Source organism: Crinia signifera, chromosome 2, assembly GCF_055691185.1.
Source record: "Crinia signifera chromosome 2, ASM5569118v1, whole genome shotgun sequence".
Classification (NCBI taxonomy): Eukaryota; Metazoa; Chordata; class Amphibia; order Anura; family Myobatrachidae; genus Crinia; species Crinia signifera.
Window position 1 is genome coordinate 83069183 of NC_139218.1, and position 19765 is coordinate 83088947.

At 42.8% G+C, this 19765-nt stretch overlaps 1 protein-coding gene across 3 annotated transcripts in view; it reads left to right on the plus strand.

The window, feature by feature from the left end:
• PHKA2 (phosphorylase kinase regulatory subunit alpha 2) overlaps positions 1-19765 on the plus strand; it is a 95646-nt gene that overhangs the window by 40284 nt on the left and 35597 nt on the right. For all 3 annotated transcript variants that reach the window (XM_083172499.1, XM_083172500.1, XM_083172501.1), the window contains exons 10-18: positions 635-688; positions 2142-2264; positions 10479-10574; positions 10741-10848; positions 13166-13244; positions 15823-15957; positions 17635-17744; positions 18385-18529; positions 19377-19455. In XM_083172499.1, coding sequence (XP_083028625.1) covers positions 635-688; positions 2142-2264; positions 10479-10574; positions 10741-10848; positions 13166-13244; positions 15823-15957; positions 17635-17744; positions 18385-18529; positions 19377-19455 — 929 coding nt within the window. The remainder of the gene's footprint in view (positions 1-634; positions 689-2141; positions 2265-10478; positions 10575-10740; positions 10849-13165; positions 13245-15822; positions 15958-17634; positions 17745-18384; positions 18530-19376; positions 19456-19765) is intronic.

The following is a 19765-nucleotide window of genomic DNA, read 5'->3' on the forward strand; positions in this document are numbered from 1 at the left end:
TATGATTTATATATTGTATATTCACTATGTGCATAATGTAACATTTCTGTAGTACAATAAACACAATGGCGTATGGAAATCTGCATAAAATGTCCCTCCATAAATGTCCGCTGCCTAGGAGTAGACAGATGCTAGGGTTCCTACTGGGCCTCTATCTACTGTCAGAGAAGCACAGCGTGTATAGCGTTACCCGGAAGTGCCAGGAATCTGGGAACGCTGGTACCGCCAGCGAGCATGAAACCCCTGGCAATGAGCATGTAAACCTGAGCATAAAACCCCTGACAACAAGCCTGAAACCCCTGGCAACGAGCATGTAGGTAAATATTATAATTAAGGGGTGGGGGACAGGAACGTTTTAGCAGGGGGACAAAACATGTAATAGTTCCACCCCTGAATACACACACACGTAACACATAACTGCTGAATCACTACTTACTGATTTTACAGTAGTCATGTGCAGTTATTTTACCATACGTCACTTGTGTATTATATTATTGTATTGTTATAGAATTGTGCAGACAGCAGTATTACATTGCAGACGTGGCAATGGCATTCTCACATGTCTGCTCATCTGCCTAATGTCCATACCACTGCATTACAGCTTCTGAAACCCATCCTTACATTTTACTTTCAGGGAAGGTATGGCTGCTGTCGATTTCTCAGGGATGGATATAGAACACCCAGAGAGGTAAAATGATGCTCTAAAGATTGTGTTTTGAATCAACAAGATATATATATATATATGTAGTTGTGGGGTGGTGTCACTCGTTCTGCACCTTGAAAACGGGGGTCACGCACCCCTGAAATGTCGGTTCCTTTTGTTGCACCATGTATTTGGGATAAAATTGTTTGCATCTATTGAAGCCTCCGAGTGCCACTGTTTACTGTCACATATATTATATATATATATATATATATATATATATATATTAGCCACAATAGTGTCTGTCTTAAGCGCCCTATGTGCAATAAGTAATGTCCATTTAACAGATAAAATTATATAAAATTTATATAGAAAATGATGAAAGATGCTTGTAGCTTCAATTTTTCTGGAATAATCCTGTTTATTTGATCACTACCCAACGCGTTTCGTTCCGGTGAGGAACTTCATCAGGTTTTTTTTTGATCTTCTGAATGATTATGCTTATTCTTAAGTTTTAATTGCAGGTGTATTCAGAGTTATGGGGTAAATTCCTCTGGTACGTTTGTTAGTGTAGTATTGTTATGACCTTAATTTGAATAGGGAGAAAAGTACAGCCTCTATATTTGTTAAGGGTGTTTTTGATAAAGACCCCTCAAGTAGGAATAAGCCTTTTGACTTCAAAAAACAATTTTCAGATTTTAAATGACAATCAGGAAAATATTCCACCTCAGTATCAATCTGTGTGTGCTCCTTGGAGTCCAGCCAGCAAGGAATTTACCCCATAACTCTGAATACACCTGCAATTAAAACTTAAGAATAAGCATAATCATTCAGAAGATCAAAAAAAAACCTGATGAAGTTCCTCACCGGAACGAAACGCGTTGGGTAGTGATCAAATAAACAGGATTATTCCAGAAATATTGAAGCTACAAGCATCTTTCATCATTTTCTATATAAGTTTTATATAATTTTATCTATTGAATGGACATTACTTATTGCACATAGGGCGCTTAAGACGCTATTGTGGCTAGTAGAAATTGTTGGGTTCCTACTGGTAGGGAACCCAAGTGTCCAATAGCGACCACAGATTGTGTGTATATTTAAGCGCAATTTTGGGGATTTTGTTGTGTATATATATATATATATATATATATATATATATATATATATATATATATATATATATATATATAGTATGTACAGGAATTGTACTTTTACATACTTTTTTTCATTGCAGCTTGTGTGTTGAGGTCTTTGTTCTTGTATATATTTATATGCTGCAAGCCTTAAAATGTAAATAGAGATTGTTGGGCAGCACGGATGGTGTAATGGTTAGCATTACTGCCTCACATTCATTGCAGGTCTACATGTGTATCACATGACCCTTTAGTGTAACAACCGCAGCTCTATGTGGGTACAATGATTTCACCAGCATAGCAGCATTCATGATGCCTTTAAGCTAAATAAAACAGTATTTCATTAATATTCCATTTCCCAGGACCCAACTAGGTTACATTACGACTCAACAGAGCTGAAGTTGTTTGAGAACATTGAGTGTGAGTGGCCAATATTCTGGACGTACCTAGTCATTGATGGAATTTTTAATGGGGACCAAGTTCAGGTAAAAGTTAAATATTCCTCTTCATTTCCATGCACTCTACACGTACCTTCACTACTCATATCTCCGCCTTCTTATTTACCCTGTGACATGTTTCTGAAACCCCTATCCTAAATCATGGACGCTTGTGGTTTTGTGTCTGTTTTATTACATACCTAAGTAAACCATTATCATTATCAGGTGGTAATATTACTGATGCTTTCTATATATTATACGGTATCCGGATGGCTAACAAACAATGTCTAGGTTGACAGTCAGTACAGATGGAGCCCCTCTCTTTCATTGCCAGCGCTCGCCAGAACGCCTCTGATGGCGAGCGCTGGCGGAGAGGGACTCCATTAGACTGGGCATGCGCAAGTGTCTCACACGCTCGCGTGTCCCAGTCAGTCAGGGGCTGGGTGGCAGGACCCTGCCCGTCTTCACTTCAGGGAGATGGGCAGGGTTAGGGGGGGTGGGGGCAAGTGTTGGGGACCGGTGGCTGGGACCCAGGGGAAGCTCTGTTGGAACGGGGTGCGCGAGCATCTAGTGCGCGCATGCCCCTTCCGATGGCTGCCCCTGCAAGCATGACAGCGGCTCCATCTGTAGATCAACACCAAAAGGTTGACATGATTAAGGTCAGCACAAGCTAAAGGTCAACGTGGAGAAGGTTGATGCATGGAAAGGTCAACGTAATTTTTTTGTGTTTTTTTTTTCTTTCTTTTTTTCACTATTTCACGCCCCACCATCCACATGCACACTGTTTGGGAACAGTAAAATGCCAACCGCAACAAGGCACCTGGCACGAAGGCGGGAGCTGTGCAAGTGAACGCGGCACTCTAATAGGGGTCCGTGTTCTCAGGTGTCAACACGGATACAAAAAAAGTTACAAAAGCAAGGATTATACTCACGATAATACCTTTTCTTCGGAATACTTCATGGCAGCCATTACATTGGGTTCATCCCTCTCTCCTCTCCAATTAGACAGGTAGTTTTTTCCCCTAGGATCCAGCCCCTTCCTCTATATAATCTGGCACCTCCCCCTAGACCGTAGTCTTTGACTGTCTCCGTCCTGATCCTAGGGAAAAAACACAAATAGGGAGGGCCAACAAATTTTTGGGCTGCCATGAAGTATTCCGAAGAAAAGGTATTATCGTGAGTATAATCCTTGCTTTCTCCTTCATACTTCATGGCAGCCATTACATTGGGATGTACCAAAGCAGTAGGGTGGGTTATACTATACCTCAAGCCAAGACTTGCTTAAGGACTTCACTTCCAAAGCTTGAGCCCGCAACATCCAATGCATAATGCTTAGAGAAGGTATGCAAGGAAGACCAGGTGGCTGCTTGACAAATTTCCTTAGTCGAAACTTTGGCCTCTCTCGCCCAGGAAACCGCCATTGCCCTTGTCGAGTGAGCCTTAATACCCTCGGGAACTTCACGCCCCACCTTCTTGTAAGTAAATGCAATTACTTCCTTTAGCCACCTTGACATTGACTGTTTTGACGGAGCCAAACCTTTCTTTGCCCCCTGGGGAATCACGAATAATGCTTCTGACTTCCTGAACCCCGTAGTCCTGTGTAGATATATCTTGATAGCTCTCAAGACATCTAAGGTATGCAATTTTTCCTCTTTCTTCGTCAGAGGATTTTGGAAAAAACAAGGCAAAACTATTTCTTGACTTAAATTAACTGAGGAAACTACTTTGGGTAGAAAGGACGGCCTAGTCCTCAGCACTACCCGATCCGGGAAAATCTTCAAATACTGTTCTTTAATGCACAGAGCATGAATCTCTCCCACTCTTTTTGCTGAAGTTATTGCAACTAAAAATAACATCTTCCATGTTAGAAACTTTAGCTTCGCTCTGTCCAGTGGCTCAAACGGAGCCTCCATTAGTCCATTCAAAACCAAATTAAGATCCCATTGGGGGATTATTGACCTAACTCTAGGCCGGATTTTCTTGAGAGCCTGGCAAAATCTTTTAATTAAGCTATGCTCCGCTAGTTTCCTGTCTAGCAGCGCACTCAGTGCCGAAATCTGGACCTTGAGTGTTGAAGCCGACAGCCCTTTATTAAGCCCGTCACAAAGAAACTGTAACACTTGAGGAATGCTTGCTTTAGGAAAGATGAACTTGCCCTTGGACCATTTTGCGAACACCCGCCATATTCTGTAATAGATCTCTGACGATACTTTCTTTCTCGCTTGGAGAAGTACTTCAATGACTTCTGGGGATAAATTCTTGTCTCTTAATTGCCGCCTTTCAATTTCCAGGCCGCTAAATTCAATTTGTGAGGCTCTAGGCAATTGACTGGGCCCTGCTTGAGCAGATCCTGAGTCACTGGAAGAAACACTGGACCCGCAATCGCCATGCTCTCTAACATGGGGAACCAAGCCCTCCTGGGCCAGTAGGGAAGGATAGCTATGACTTGGACCCCCTCCGTTCTGACCTTCCACAATGTCCTGTGAATGAGGGGAATTGGAGGGAACACATACCCCAGGTGAAACTCCCAACTCTGCGACAGGGCGTCCACTCCGCTCGACCCCCAAGCCGGGTACCGTGAGTAGAACTGTGGCAACTTCTTGTTGACTGCTGAAGCCATGAGGTCCACCTCCGGTTGACCGAATTGCTCTACTATTTCCTGAAATACTGAGTCCTTCAGTTCCCATTCGCCAGGAACCACGCTTGTGCGGCTCAGATAGTCTGCGAGCTGATTGTCTTCCCCCAGAACATGGAGCGCTGAAATGGACAACAGGTTTTCCTCGGACCAGCACATGATGTTTCGCACCTCTTCTAAGAGCCCGTGACTCCGTGTACCTCCTTGTCTGTTGACATAAGAGACGGTAGTGGCGTTGTCCGAAAAAATGCGCAGGTGCGCCCCTCGGATATCTTCGCTGAAGAATTCTATTGCCTTCCACACGGCCCTTAGTTCTCTGTGATTGGAGGAGAACTCTGACTCGTGCCGGGACCACAGACCTTGACATGTCTTGTCCAGACCATGAGCCCCCCAACCCGTGGCGCTGGCGTCTGTGGTGATCACCCTGTAACGGGGACTTGCCAGTGAAGACTTCCTTGATACTAGCTGATCGGCCTCCCACCATCTTAAGGATTCTTTGGCTGCCTCTGAGATCTTTATCTTCCTTTCCAGCGGCACCAGTCTTCTCGAGTAACCTAGAAGGGACCACTGGAGAGGCCTCATCCTCCATCTGGCCCATGGGATTATGTCCACCGTGGACGCCATCATCCCCAAGAGACTCATTGCTGACCTGAGGGGTACGCGATCCTCCTCGTAGATTTTTGAGATTAGCTGCTGGATTTTCTCGCATCTCTTCGTGGACAAAGATACTTGAAACCTCACGGTATCCACCAGCACTCCTAGAAACTGGAGACTCTGTGTTGGCTCTAGACAGCTCTTCTCCCAGTTTAACAGCCACCCGTGTTCTTGAAGAAACTGAATGGTGTAGTCTCTTGCTGTGACCACCTCTTCCTCTGAAGGTGCCACGATCAACAGATCGTCTAGATATGCCCATATCATGACTTTCCTTTTCCTCAGTTCTTCTATCAACACCACCAGAACTTTGGTGAAGACCCTTGGTGACGAGGTGAGGCCGAAGGGCAGACAGGTGAACTGGAAATGATCGTGACCTATGCAGAATCTCAGATATTTTCTGTCGTCTGGGGAAATGGGAATATGGAAGTAGGCGTCTTTTAGGTCGATGGAGACCATAAAATTGTTTCTTTCCAGCCCCATCAGGATCGACTTTGTAGTCTCCATGTGGAACTTTCTTTTCTTTATGCGCAAGTTTAATTTTCTTAAATCTAATATAGTTCTGTAACCTCCAGAACTTTTGCTGACTATGAAGAGACGAGAATAAAAACCGGCTCCTTTCTCTTCTTCCGGGACTCTCACCACTGCTCCTGATGCGATGAGTCCCTTTAAACTTAAATTTAGAGCTTCCCTTTCTATCTCCGAAACTGGGATCTCTGAAACACAAAATTTCGCCATTCTTGGCCTTGACATGAACTCTAGGTGATAGCCAATCCTGACTACCCCCAGAACCCATCTGTCTCGGACGGTTTGTTCCCAGACGCGAGCAAAGCCCAACAGCCTTCCAGCTACCTGGGCCTGCTCCACCATGGGACCACCGTCACTGTTTCTGTGTGGTTCCCGAACTTTCACCTCTTTTCTTGACGTATTGCCGAAAAAAGGCTCTGGATGTCCCCTGCGCGTATCTGTCTCGGACAGACCTGCCTGGCCTGTAGGACTTGGCCTGTCTATACGCTTGTCTGGAAGAATATGAGAAAAATCTCCCCCTTCTGTCCTGTGGCAATCTGACTGATTTACCACCTGACATTCTTTGAATCATCTGATCCAAACGACTGCCGAAAAGAAAAGCACCCTCATAGGGCAATGTAGCCAGCTTGTTCTTCGAATGGGAATCTGCCGCCCATGACTTAAGCCATAAGGCCCTACGGGCCACCAACCCCGATGTCAGGGATTTTGCTGCAAAATCAAGACCATCCAAGGAGGCCTCACACATATAGTCCACTGCCAGCTGAACCTGGGTAAGACTCTTGCAGATTTGATCACGGGAAACCTTTTCCTGTATGTCTTCCTGCAATGCAGAACACCAAATCCTGAGTGCCCGAGAAAGGGAGGCCATAGCCACCCCTGATTTTAACGAGACTGAGGCAGAGATATGTAGTCTCTTTAGAGCACTCTCCATTTTTTTATCCATTGCGTCTTTTAGTGACGCCCCATCCTCAAGAGGAATGGTAGTACGAGTCGTCACTTCTGACACTGCTGCGTCGACTTTAGGTATATTACACCACTTAATGAATTCTTCATCCTCAATGGGAAACATTTTTTGAACTCTCTTAGTCGACCCCACTCTCTTGTCGACACCCTGCCATTCTTTAGCTAGGATATCCTTCACAACCTTATGTACTGGAAAAGATCTCCCTTTTTTAGAACGATCCTCAAACAATGCGTCAAACTCAGATTTTGCAGTTAAGTGTCCTATAGAGATTTTTAAGCACTGCTTCTACCAACTCCACATTAAATAGACGCTCGTCCTCCAATACTTCGCCTGACTCAGCAGATGAGCCCCCAGAATCCTCCTTGTCCGCATCCTCATGCACTGACACATCACCGTCATCTTTATCAAGGCTAGTCTGGGACCTGGACCTTTTATTCCCTGCATACTCCTCTTTGGAAATAAAGTTTTTCTTCATCCAGTCTCTCATCTCAGCTAACTGGGCTGATATATTCATCCCAACATCCTTTTTTGTCAGACACTCTAAACACAGTACTGTCTCTCCAACAAAGGCTCTATCACATCCTGGACAGATCTTAGTATTCTTGGTCTTAGCCACTTTCTTTCTGGGCACTGAAGGCACACTACAAAACAAGAAAGAAAGATACTAACTATCTGACTGAAAAAGTGGCATGCTCTAACAGCGTGTCCTCTGCAAGAGGACTTACCTGGGCGGCGGTGTAACACCCTTCTGAGAGGCATCCTCCATGGCAATAATCCTGGCTTGATACCAAAAACGCTTCTGCAGCAGTATAGCCTTGCGCCTGTAACACCGACCAGGCGCCTTTTAAATACACGCTGCCGCAGCAGCCAGCGTCCCCCCCTCCCGCCGGCGCCAACCTGGCGCGCACTTCCGCATAGCTGGAACGCACGCGACCGTGACCCGCACGCCGCGTGCATCCGCCGGAAGTGACGCGCGCACACTGACGCCGTCCTGACTGCCGGGGAGACTCAGCGCCTCCCAGAGAAGGAAGCCGGAGCCTGACCCGGACACTGGGACCACGCCGGAGACGCCGGATAGGTGATACTTACATACGCTATGCAGGGAGGGACGCTGTGGGTTTCTCATAATGTCCTTGCCACCGGCCCCCGGACACTCTTTTAGGCTTAGGCACCGCCAGCCTGCCCGCCCAGGTCTCCGGTAGCATAACCAGCCTACCGGGTATATAAAAAAACAAAACAAAACAGCTAACTCTAACTGACTACCTGTCACAGACAGAAGGAGACAGGAAAAAGACTACGGTCTAGGGGGAGGTGCCAGATTATATAGAGGAAGGGGCTGGATCCTAGGGGAAAAAACTACCTGTCTAATTGGAGAGGAGAGAGGGATGAACCCAATGTAATGGCTGCCATGAAGTATGAAGGAGAAAACATGTTCTTCATTTCATGTGTCGACCTTTTCCATGTCAATTGTGCCAGGAACAGGATGATTCCACGTGGAGTTAATGTGAAACCGCAGGATCAGGGTTTAGAGCAGCAGTAGGACTGATTTGCTACAGTACAGGTTTGTTCTAAGATCTGAATCATTGTTTGGTTAATTAACAACACCTGTAGTTTTCTGTTAAAGGTCTGGTCAGGGCAGAGGGCAGGGTTCGCCATGCCAGGTAGTGGCTGGCCAATAGGCTTGAAGTGTGGGGACTATGCTAAGGACCTTTGGTGTGGTGTGTTGTACCCATCTGTGAAGCCTGCGTATTGCCTGCTGGAAATCCTGCCATGCTGTAATCTATGAATTGCCAAATGTCGTACCTGTATGCGGTCTACCTGCTTCAAATAATGGAAAGGATTTAACTTTTCCAGTGTATGTGATCTTTTTTACACAACCTTTTGCTTGTCTTGACCTTTTGTCAATGTTGACCTTGTGTATGTTGACCTTTTGCTGTCGACCCAATGACTAGACATGGTCTATGAGCCATACACACAATCTTCCTGTTGCATACTGTAGGAGCTACAGACATTTTCCCTTGCAAATGAGGTCCACCAGGTACTGGGGTGCCGCCAGGTCTTAAGATGGATAATGCTGCTAAAAGAGGCTGGGCAAGGCAAATACAGGACTGGAGTCAGACTGGGACACAGGAGGCAGGTCCAGGCATTACAAGTAAAAACTTTAGCACACTACAAGCACGGGAGCACTGCAGCAGATGATACACTCTAGCGCCACATCACTGGAGATGGAGTTACTGATCACTGGGTACTGAACCGCAATTGCTGAGTTGTTTGTGGTGCAGTGCCTGGTAGTGTCTAAATACAATACAGTATGGGCAGACAAGGGACAAGACCAGATTGCAAGGAACACCAGTACCAACAAATGGACTTATTGGACTGAACTGTAGAGCAGAGCCGGCACAGGTGGGCAGAGGTACAGACAGGCAGGGCCGGTATATGGAAGTGATTGCTAGCAGTGACTCGGTACTGGTAACAACCAGACAGACAGACAGGCTCCAGTAGTGGAGTAGCCGGTACATATATATACACAATAGAAGAATAGACGTTACTAAACATACAACAGGATCAGACTGAGGGGCAGTTCTGGTTACAGACAGACCAATGGGTTCATACACATGTATACAAACAAAAGCTCTTAAAAGAGCCAATATAGGTTGGAAATCCCATCATCAGGCACTTGCAAGGAACTAGCAAGCTCAGAGTATAACAGGCTATTCAAGATCAGTAGACAGGGTTATTCAGGATAATCCAGAGTTGTTCAGGGTCAGGATACATGCAGAGCCAGGGTTTGGACTGAGCATAACCACCAACAGCACTAGAACTAGCAGTATAACCAGCCTAGAGCTTAGGACAAGATGGGTAATATAGGGAGTAACTCCCAATGAAAACAACCAGGAAGGACAAGCCTCCTAATCACATCAGCTGGACAGCCAAACACACAGGCAGAGTTCTAATGGCCTGATTTTGACGGGTGAGACTGCACAAGCAGAAGTCAGTCTGCAGTAACACAGACCTGCCAGAGGCAGCTCCTAAAAATATGTATGTGTATTACATCAGTGTTTCTCAACCTTGGTCCTCAAGTACCCCCAACAGTTTATATTTTCCAGGTCACCCTGCAGGTGCACAGGCATACTCATTATTTACTGACACATTTTAAAAGATCCACAGGTAGAGCTAATTACTAATTTACTTGCGATTCTGTGTGGAGACCTGTAAAACGTGAACTGTCCTTGTGGACCGAGGTTGAGAACCACTGTATCATATAACAGGTTCTCAAACTCGGTCCTCAGGACCCCACACAGTGCATGTTTTGCAGGTCTTCTCACAGAATCACAAGTGAAATAATTAGCTTCACCTGTGAATCTTTAATTAATACATCTGTGCACCTGCTGGGTGATCTGGAAAACGTGAACTGAGGACCGAGTTTGATCATCTCTGTATTACATTTACATGACATTTGTTTCATTTTCTGTTATATTTACAGGTACAAGAATATAGAGATGCTCTGGAAGGAATAATAATCAGAGGGAAAAATGGGATTCACCTTCTTCCAGAGTTGTACGCTGTCCCATATGACAAGGTAATTGTGGGGCTTATTTACTTTTAGTTTAATTAATGGTGTATGTTTGTTTTTATAAATAGTGTTTTATTAGGTTTTAAAAAATGCCTGTAGAATAGGTTACAGAAAAAGTGCTTTGTGCATCCACACAAGATAACATGCTATGTATTCCTTGCTATGCCCTTAGATAGACGAGGAGTACCACAACCCCCACACTGTTGACCGTGTTGCTTTGGGAAAGATGCCACATCTGTGGGGACAATCACTCTATATTCTTGGATCCCTGCTCGCTGAGGTATAAATAATTAGTAAAATTAATATTTAATTAAAAGAATTATTGTGATTTTGACAACTTTTATTTTATATAGTCCTTGTTTAGCTATAAAATACTGTATAAGTGGTTCATTTATACACAAAAAGCATCCTTCTCCACTGTTTTATTGTCATTGTGTCACAACCCCACAATGCCGTCACACACCATTAGTATAGCTTAATAAAGGTAAAGCATTATCTCCATGTATTTGATTTGCTTTATAAAACACAAGTGAAAAAGAATCCAACATGCAGACACATTTCACATACGTTTGTAACTTGTATTTTCACAAATGTGTCCTCTACATCCAGCCTCAGTACGCAATGCCACAGGAGATGCCTGGCGTGCTGAGAGGGGCTGTTTAATGTGATTGCAGATGGATGAGGACACATCTGTGCTTCTTTTATAAGAGACACCTTTAGAATTGAACATATAATTTATTAGTTATTTTTTACTTAAAAATATGTATCCATTCTTCCACATGTACACTTTGAACTCCTTTGTCTTATTATGCGGAGATAGGCAAAACAATTGTGAAAAGAGTGTTTAGGCATGGACTCTGTAGGGTAATGTGACATGGAAATTGTGTCCTACAGATGAGTCGCTGCGATACAAGTCACATTATACATAGCGCTGAGCTCTGTTGTCCTGAGTTGTCCTGGAAATCACTGTAAGGTGGCATTTTGTAGTCACACACTGAATGTAGGCATGTTGCATATAATTGTAATCAGCAGAAGCTGGTTGTACATTCTATCTGCTCCATTTTGCAAGCAGGTCACGTCACTATGGGGGTTATTCTAATCCACTCTTTCTGACAAAATCCTTCTTAGACGGACAAAACCATGTGCACTGCAGGGGGGGGCAGATGTAACATGTGCAGAGAGAATTAGATTTGGGTGAGTTATTTTGTTTCTGTGCAGGGTAAATACTGACTGCTTTATTTTTACACTGCAATATAGATCTCACTTTGAAGTAAAACCCCACCCAAATCTAATTATCTCTGCACAAGTAACATCTGCCCCACCTGCAGTGCACATGGTTTTGCCCATCTAAGAAGGATTTTGTCAGAAAGAGTGGATTAGAATAAGGCCCTATGTAACTACTAGAAGCAACTAGAAAGAATGCAAAGGAGGCTAGATGTACTTGGACACATCTGTAATCCTCAGATCCTTGTCAGTACTGAAAGACTGGTGCAATGATACACAATGAGGATGCTGACGATTATTGGCAGTAGAAGCTAGTAGCTTGAACTGACAGATTGCATATTAAGTACTCTTGACGATACTACGTGCAGCTTTTTTTTATAGTGGGTTATTTTATAAAAGGAATGAACCAATTTCATGGTGCAATTCATGATGCATTCTCCCCCCATTGGTACCTGATGGTTCAAGCTTTTTTAAATGAAAAAGTGCCTCAGTGGTGGATTGGTCAGGAGGGGGCCGAAGAACTTGCTAATCCACAGACATAACCATGTGTGATTTTTTTGCTTGTGGGGATATGAAAAAGATTGTGTTTATGTTCCACCGCTACCCACTAACCTTGATGACGTTAAACATCAAATAACAAGAGCGATCAACTCAGTGGATCGTAATATGCTGATAAGCATCTCGGAGGAATTCTCTTATAGCAGGCATGTCCAAACGGTGACCCTCCAGCTGTTGTGAAAATACACATCCCAGCATGCCTTGCCATAGTTTTAGCAATCCCTAATAGCAAAACTGTGGCTAGGCATGATGGGACTTGTAGTTTCACAACAGCTGGAGGGCCACAGTTTGGACATGCCTCTCTTATAGCATTGCTGTCTGAACTGCAGTTTGTGGCCACATTGAACACTTGTAAGACAGAAAATAAAATTTGATTATGAATAGAATATTTGTGACTTGGCTGGAGTTGTCTATTACTTTTCCTTAGTAAAATATTCCATAATGAAATCAGTTCATTCTTTTTGAATAGCCCTTAAATGGCATATGTGTTTGTACTACTGCAGCAAATAAGAATTCTATTTATTTCTCTTTAATCAGGCTTGCACAGCTTAGAAACTGAACCATTTGACCCATCCAGTCTGCCCCTTTTTTGACCATATTGTTACCTCAAAACCTATTTGATCCTTATTTATTTGTATGGCTTATCATGTCTATTACACCTGATATACAGCTAGCGCAATGTTTTTTGAGCCAAGTGCATGTTCACCTTTACATTAACCCCTTCATTGTACAATTAAACAGACATATTCTCTTTTATTTAACAGATTATTTAAAATATTAGCATTTTATATTCTGTTTTATTTATTGGTTTCCAGGGATTTTTAGCCGCTGGAGAAGTTGATCCATTAAATAGAAGATTTTCAACTGGATTTAAACCTGATGTTGTAGTACAAGGTACGTACTCAGTAAATTAGGAGTGCTGGTAAATTGTATACAGTTTTTCTCTTGTAACAGTGTTCTTTGGAAATTTTTAGTGCAGTTATATTTGGATCACTTAACTTTAATGCTGGGCACACACCAGAATGATGTGGCCTCACTTCCCCCCAATTTCGATGCAATCTCGATCGATTGTATGTAACTTGGGCCTGTTTTGGCATGTTTTAGATCCGATTCCAATCCGATGCGCGTCCCCACTGGTCACTTGATCGTTTTGGAGATCCTACCTGCTGCAGATCATATGCAGATCGTGTGCTCCAATAGATTGTGAGAAGATGGTTGCACAATCTGCGTACAATCATTATAATTTTGGTGTGTACTTAGCATTAGCAAGCATAAATTACATTTGTGAAGTGTAAGCTACTTTAAAAAGTTTTCCTAAAATGTGAATGTTATTAATGTAGTGTGGACCATTTGAATGCTTTAAAGCATACTTGTTAACGCTTCCCATGGATCCTTCTGTACTTTGGGTCTGATTCATGTTTGGAAGTAAAGCAAAAAAGCAAGCAACTGGGCAAAACCATGTTTCACTGCAGGTGGGGGAGATGTAACGTGCAGAGAGATATCGATTTTTGTAGAGTGTGTTCAAACCGAAATCTTTATTGCAGTGTAAGAATAAAGCAGCCAGTATTTACCCTACACAGAAAAAATGTGTTTGCTCTTCTTGCATAGCAACATGGTGTTTTCTCCACATACAATGTTACTTGCTTTACTGACAAACATGAATCAAAAAGTAGGTGTAAAGTATCTTTCTGTACATGTAGCACATTCTTAATCAGTTCATTAAAATGCATTGGTTCTTTAAAGTCAGATATGCAATCTAGCCATTATGTATTGTTTCCATACTGTATATGGCACACATGATAAGTAATGATTACTCTTTGTTAGTGCCTAAGTTTAACCTGACATTTTGATTTGACTCTCCATCTTGTTTGGGCCAGACGTACTAAGCTTGAAAAGTGATAAAGAGGAGAGTGATAAACCACCAGCCAATCAGCTCCTCGCTGCCATGTCACAGGCTTTGTTTGAAAAATGGCAGGTAGGGGCTGATTGGTTGGTGGCAGGGCCGGACTGGGACCAGAAATCGGCCCTGGCATTTTGAGCATACAGGCCCACGCGCAGTAGGAGGGACCCTTGCACGGCGGTGTCGCGTATCTAAAGAGGGCGTGGCCTCATGAAAAGGAGGTGTGGCTTCACAAAAAGGAGGCATTGCACATTATGGAACACACCGTAATGCCCATCTGCTTCCTCTGTCTAAATAGGGTGTCAATTGTAGAGTTATTGGTGATATCTTTCTGCGTGCAGACTATGGGCCTTATTTTGGTTCACTCTTTCTGACAAAATCCTTCTTAGATGGGCAAAACCATGTGCACTGCAGGTGGGGCAGGTGTTACTTGTGCAGAGAGAATTAGATTTGGGTGGGGTTTTACTTCAAAGTGAGATCTATATTGCAGTGTAAAAATAAAGCAGTCAGTATTTACCCTGCACAGAAACAAAATAACTCACCCAAATCTAATTCTCTCTGCACATTTTACATCTGCCCCCCTGCAGTGCACATGGTTTTGTCCATCTAAGAAGGATTTTGTCAGAAAGAGTGAACCAAAATAAGGCCCAATATATGGACTACTACTCCTCACAGAGGACATATGGTAGAGAATTAATGTAATTCAAATGAATGGGAGAATGCTTTTCTACAGAAAAGGGACACACGGGCTATATCTTCTTAAATGAGAAAATACCTATTATAGGGGAACACCCCTCAAAGCAGGGGCAGTGGACCGTTCTAGACAGTTTGCCCTATGGCAGAATCTGGCGGACTGTGCTATTCTCCCTGCACTTGAGGGAGGACCTTTTTCCCAACATTGTGGGGTTGAAGTGTAATTGACCAATAAAGCACAGCAGGAGCCCCATTTTTTGCCCGCTCATACTGAGGTTATAAAAGACAAGCTCCGACTGAGCGGTAAAAGGTGCCTGAGGAGAGCTGAGGAAGACAGAGGAGAGCAGTGGTGCGTGCGTGTGTGGGAGACAGCACAACACCATTAACACGACTTACCGATTAATAGCCCCTACAGAGATCTATTCCCAAGCCGAGGCTTCCTGTGGTAGTCAGCGGTAATTCTCACGGGAGGTCCGGAGGAGACAGGCTGACAGCAGGAGGTGGAGGGCTGAGCCGCGGTGACACAGCAGCTGAGAGGCGGACCAGAGACAGAGGCTGATGAGAGGCTTCAGGCGGAGACTGGGGGAGCCCTCTGACCTACATCTATAAGGAGGTGTGGTGAGTCCCGCTCCAGACAACCTGTGTGGCCAAATAGGGGACTCGAGGCAGCAGGGCGGGCTCATCGCTTTGTGCAGAAAGTTCTCAGAGCTTTCTGCACAAAGCGGCCCACAAGGCCATCGGCCCTTCTGGCATTTGCCAGAAGTGCCAGATGGCCAGTCCGGCCCTGGTTGGTGGTTTAACACTTCTCAAAGCTTAGTACATCTCGCCCTCACCAAAGTTTTGTTACTGGTGATAACTGTTCTCTCATGTTTTTTACAGTTTCAGTTCTGGCAGAGTCTGAAGAAATTAAGAACATGTTAATAAAACATGACATCAATGTTGAGAGCTTCAGTGATGTCAGGCCTTTCCGAGTACAGCCGGCTAGAATTCTGAGTCACCTGTATGCCAAACTGGGTAAATGCAATGGAAGAAAGCAGTGCTTCACCATTAGTCTGTCAGTCTAGCCTACTAAGGGCTACTAAAGCTTAAATGCTAATTGTTCCAACATGAGAAGGTATTTGGAATCATTAACTTTTCTGGCACCTACTGTTTAAAACCCATAAAGTCAGAAGGACTGAGGCCCCACTTTCATGGTCTGTATTCATGCTGAAAAGCAAGATTAAGCAAGCTCTTACCCTGCTCCAAGGGAGGTTTCTGGCCATCCTGTAAGATATCCTCTACTGCCAGAAATAACTTAATATCAACTCATAAAGTATATGTATATTATCTGTAAAATACTGTATAATATGTAGTATACATACATACATACATACAGATATACATATGAACAATGTCTATATTTTGCCGTAACTAAACAGATGTAAAAAAGCTGCCCCTCTCAGGATCAAACAATAATACTCAAACACAAATACCATAAGATAATTAGATATAAGACCAATAAAATCCTGCTATACCATCATTGGGTCGTCCCAGACCAACTTTCATCCAACTAGTTGGTTGGATGGAATAAAAATCTGGTACTGGATGGGAGCAAATGGAATTTGTAATTCAGTAATTTGCTTTGAAAATCTGGAAACGGACAAAACCTGTCACTCAGACAAACTAATGTAGTTGTATCTGTTTGATTTAAATCATTTCACTGAATGTTATTGTCCATTTTCCTGGGTTTGTGAGCAAATTGCTCTTTGTAATTTGCTCCCATCCAGTACCAGATATTTATTCCATCCAACCAACTAGTTGGATGGTTGGATGAAAGTTGGTCTGATGTGTGGCCAGCTTTAGTCTACAAGTCCTTTCCACTAGGTTTCCCCAAGCTGTATAATTGTAAAGGTGGATATTTCTGGGATGTTCCTCAAAATACCCTCTCACAAAAATCACCTGACAACAAAAAGGCCCAATGACCCATCAGTAATTAATTAGCATTTTTTTTTTACGTTTCATTTAAAAAAAAAAACATAATTCATAAAAATAGCTTACAACGTAAGAATGTGACAAAGTATCCGCAAACACTATACAGTTGAGATGATGGTATATATACCTTCCACCACCGTTACGGGTGAGCTTAATTCCCAGGATCCTCCCGCATACTGTATGGACATGGCACCAGAAACCCTACATGTTTAATCCATAAATGGACTTCTTCAGGTGTAAGGAATAAAAATGATAGTGCAACTTTTAAATGACGGAGCAGCTTGGACCCGGGGCTCTGTCATACTGAAGTGTGTATAGGTGTATTTGCTCAAACAGAGCACCATTGGGCGCCATATTGTGGCTTCTTAGTGCTTCATGGGGGTGAAGAGCAGCATTAGACTTTTATGATATAGGATGTTGTAATTGATGTATTGGAAATTGTTCATAGGTCATTCATAGTATTAAACAAATTAGAAAAATTGGTTGGTTGCACGATCATACAAAAATGGGAATTCACATCCAATTGAAGTATATCCCAAAAAATTGACTGGAACTAAGAATTTATATGCAACCTGTCTCTCTCCACAGTGTTACCCTTACCAGTATTAGGTGACATGACATGCCTGTGCTTGCAGGAACCACTGCTTCCTACAACTGACCTAAAATGATAGCGCTCCAAAGATTTTATTGTTTCAAATATTTCTCTGTGCTTGTTTACAGGTATTAATAAAGCCATGAAGCTGAGTGGGCGCCCATATCGTCACATTGGAGTACTGGGAACATCCAAACTGTACACAATTAGGGATCAGATCTTTACTTTTACTCCCCAGGTGGGTGGATAAATGGAGCGTACCACCAATGTCGCACTCTGTTTAGATAAAACATACTGGGTGAGATTTAATAGGATGAGAGATTCAGAAAGTGAGAGATTTGGTAAGAAATCTCCAATTTTTTTTTAAAGCGTCAATCATTTACACTGCTAAACCAGTTTGAATTTGAGGTGTAAATGATTGCCGCTTTAAAAAAACTGATATTTCTCACCAAATCTCTCATCTATTAAATCTCACCGATAGTGTTTATAAAGAGCCCAGTTGTCATAGCCTTAGTGAGATGGGAAAGTGTTTTCTGCTTTGCTTTGTTGTGTCAGCAAGCAACTATGAAAAATCTCTGTAAATAAGCTTTAGTATTTTTAAGTGTATTAGTGAATACAATGTAGATTTATGCATGCATTATCTCCCCAACTACACAATTTTGTACTTTTATTGCTTAATTATGTAACTTATTTCTCTCGGACATTTTCTTCTATGTATTGATTTTCAATTTCTTTTAGTGCTTTTTGTATGATGCATCTTGCAGTTCCAAATTATTGCTGACTATATCCTCTCAGTTTTAATAACAAACTTCCTGTGTAGTACAATACAGTAATATTATAACATAATACAGCGGTCATTTCCATGCTTCCTTCCCTAGTTCACAGACCAACATCACTTCTACCTAGCACTGGACAGCAGGATGATTGTGGAGATGCTCAGGACTGAGTTGGCCTACCTGAGTTCCTGCTGGAGAATGACTGGCAGGCCAACCCTCACATTCCCCATCACTCACTCCATGCTCAGTAAGTTGAACATTGTATACTAGTATTATCTGCTGACATTATATAAATACTAGATTTAGCATATTTAATTATTTGAGAGGCTCTTATGTAGCACTGCACTGTTAGCTTTGTGATGACAGGTGCGCTGTAGCACTGCACTGTAAGTTTTGTGATGACAGGAGCACTATAGCACTGCACTGTAAAAGCTTTGTGATGATGGATGCACTGTAGCACTGCAGTGTGATGGTTGCACTGTAGCACTGCACTGTAAGCTTTGTGATTACAGGAGCTCTGTAGTACTACACTGTACGCTTTGTAATGACAGGCGCTTTGCTCTGTCAGCTTTGTGAGGATGGGTTCTCTCTAGCACTGCACTGTAACCTTTGCCATGATGGGTGCACTGTAGTACTGCTCTGTAAGTTTGTGAGAATGGGTTCTCTGTAGCACTGTACTGTAAGCTTTGTGATGATGGGCGCTCTGTAGTACTGCACTGTTAACTTTGTGATTACGGGCACACTGTAGCACTACACTGTAAGATTTATGTTGACGGGTGCACTGTAGTACTGCACTGTAAGCTTTGTGATGATGGGCACTCTGTAGTACTGCACTGTAAGCTTTGTGTTGATGGGTGCACTGTAGCACTGTAGCACTGTAGCACTGTACTGTAAGCTTTGGGATGAGACTTTAGCAATAGATACCTGCATTTTCATTCTCACAGACAAAGTGATGAGTCCGTTTTATTGTGCTGTTTTTAGTACAATATAAATTATATTTTGTGATTTACTACTTTCAGCCTAAATAAAATTCACATTTGCTTCAACACCTTTACATAATTAAATGAAATACTATTAATGAATTTGTATTTTAGATGATGAAGGCTCTGACATAGATCCAGCTATTCTTTCTACAATTAGAAAACTTGATGACGGATATTTTGGAGGCGCAAGGTACAGTACTTATCATATAACCATGTATTCAATTGACTTTAATATTTCCAAAACATGTTTTATTTGGTGACTGATTAGTTGTTATGAAATGAATAGGTCAGATGACTTGGTAGACAGAATGACAAGGACAATGTAGAGAAGGTGGTACTATAAACGTGCTAAGAATTCTGGGTAATAATGTTTGCACCTTGTAAACCAAAGAAAGAAAATGGCCACTTTATAACTTATATATTGGTGTTGGGATCTGGGGGATGCCACTGGGGGAAGCCACTGAGTATGCTTATCACAAAATAAAATATGTATTTTAGGA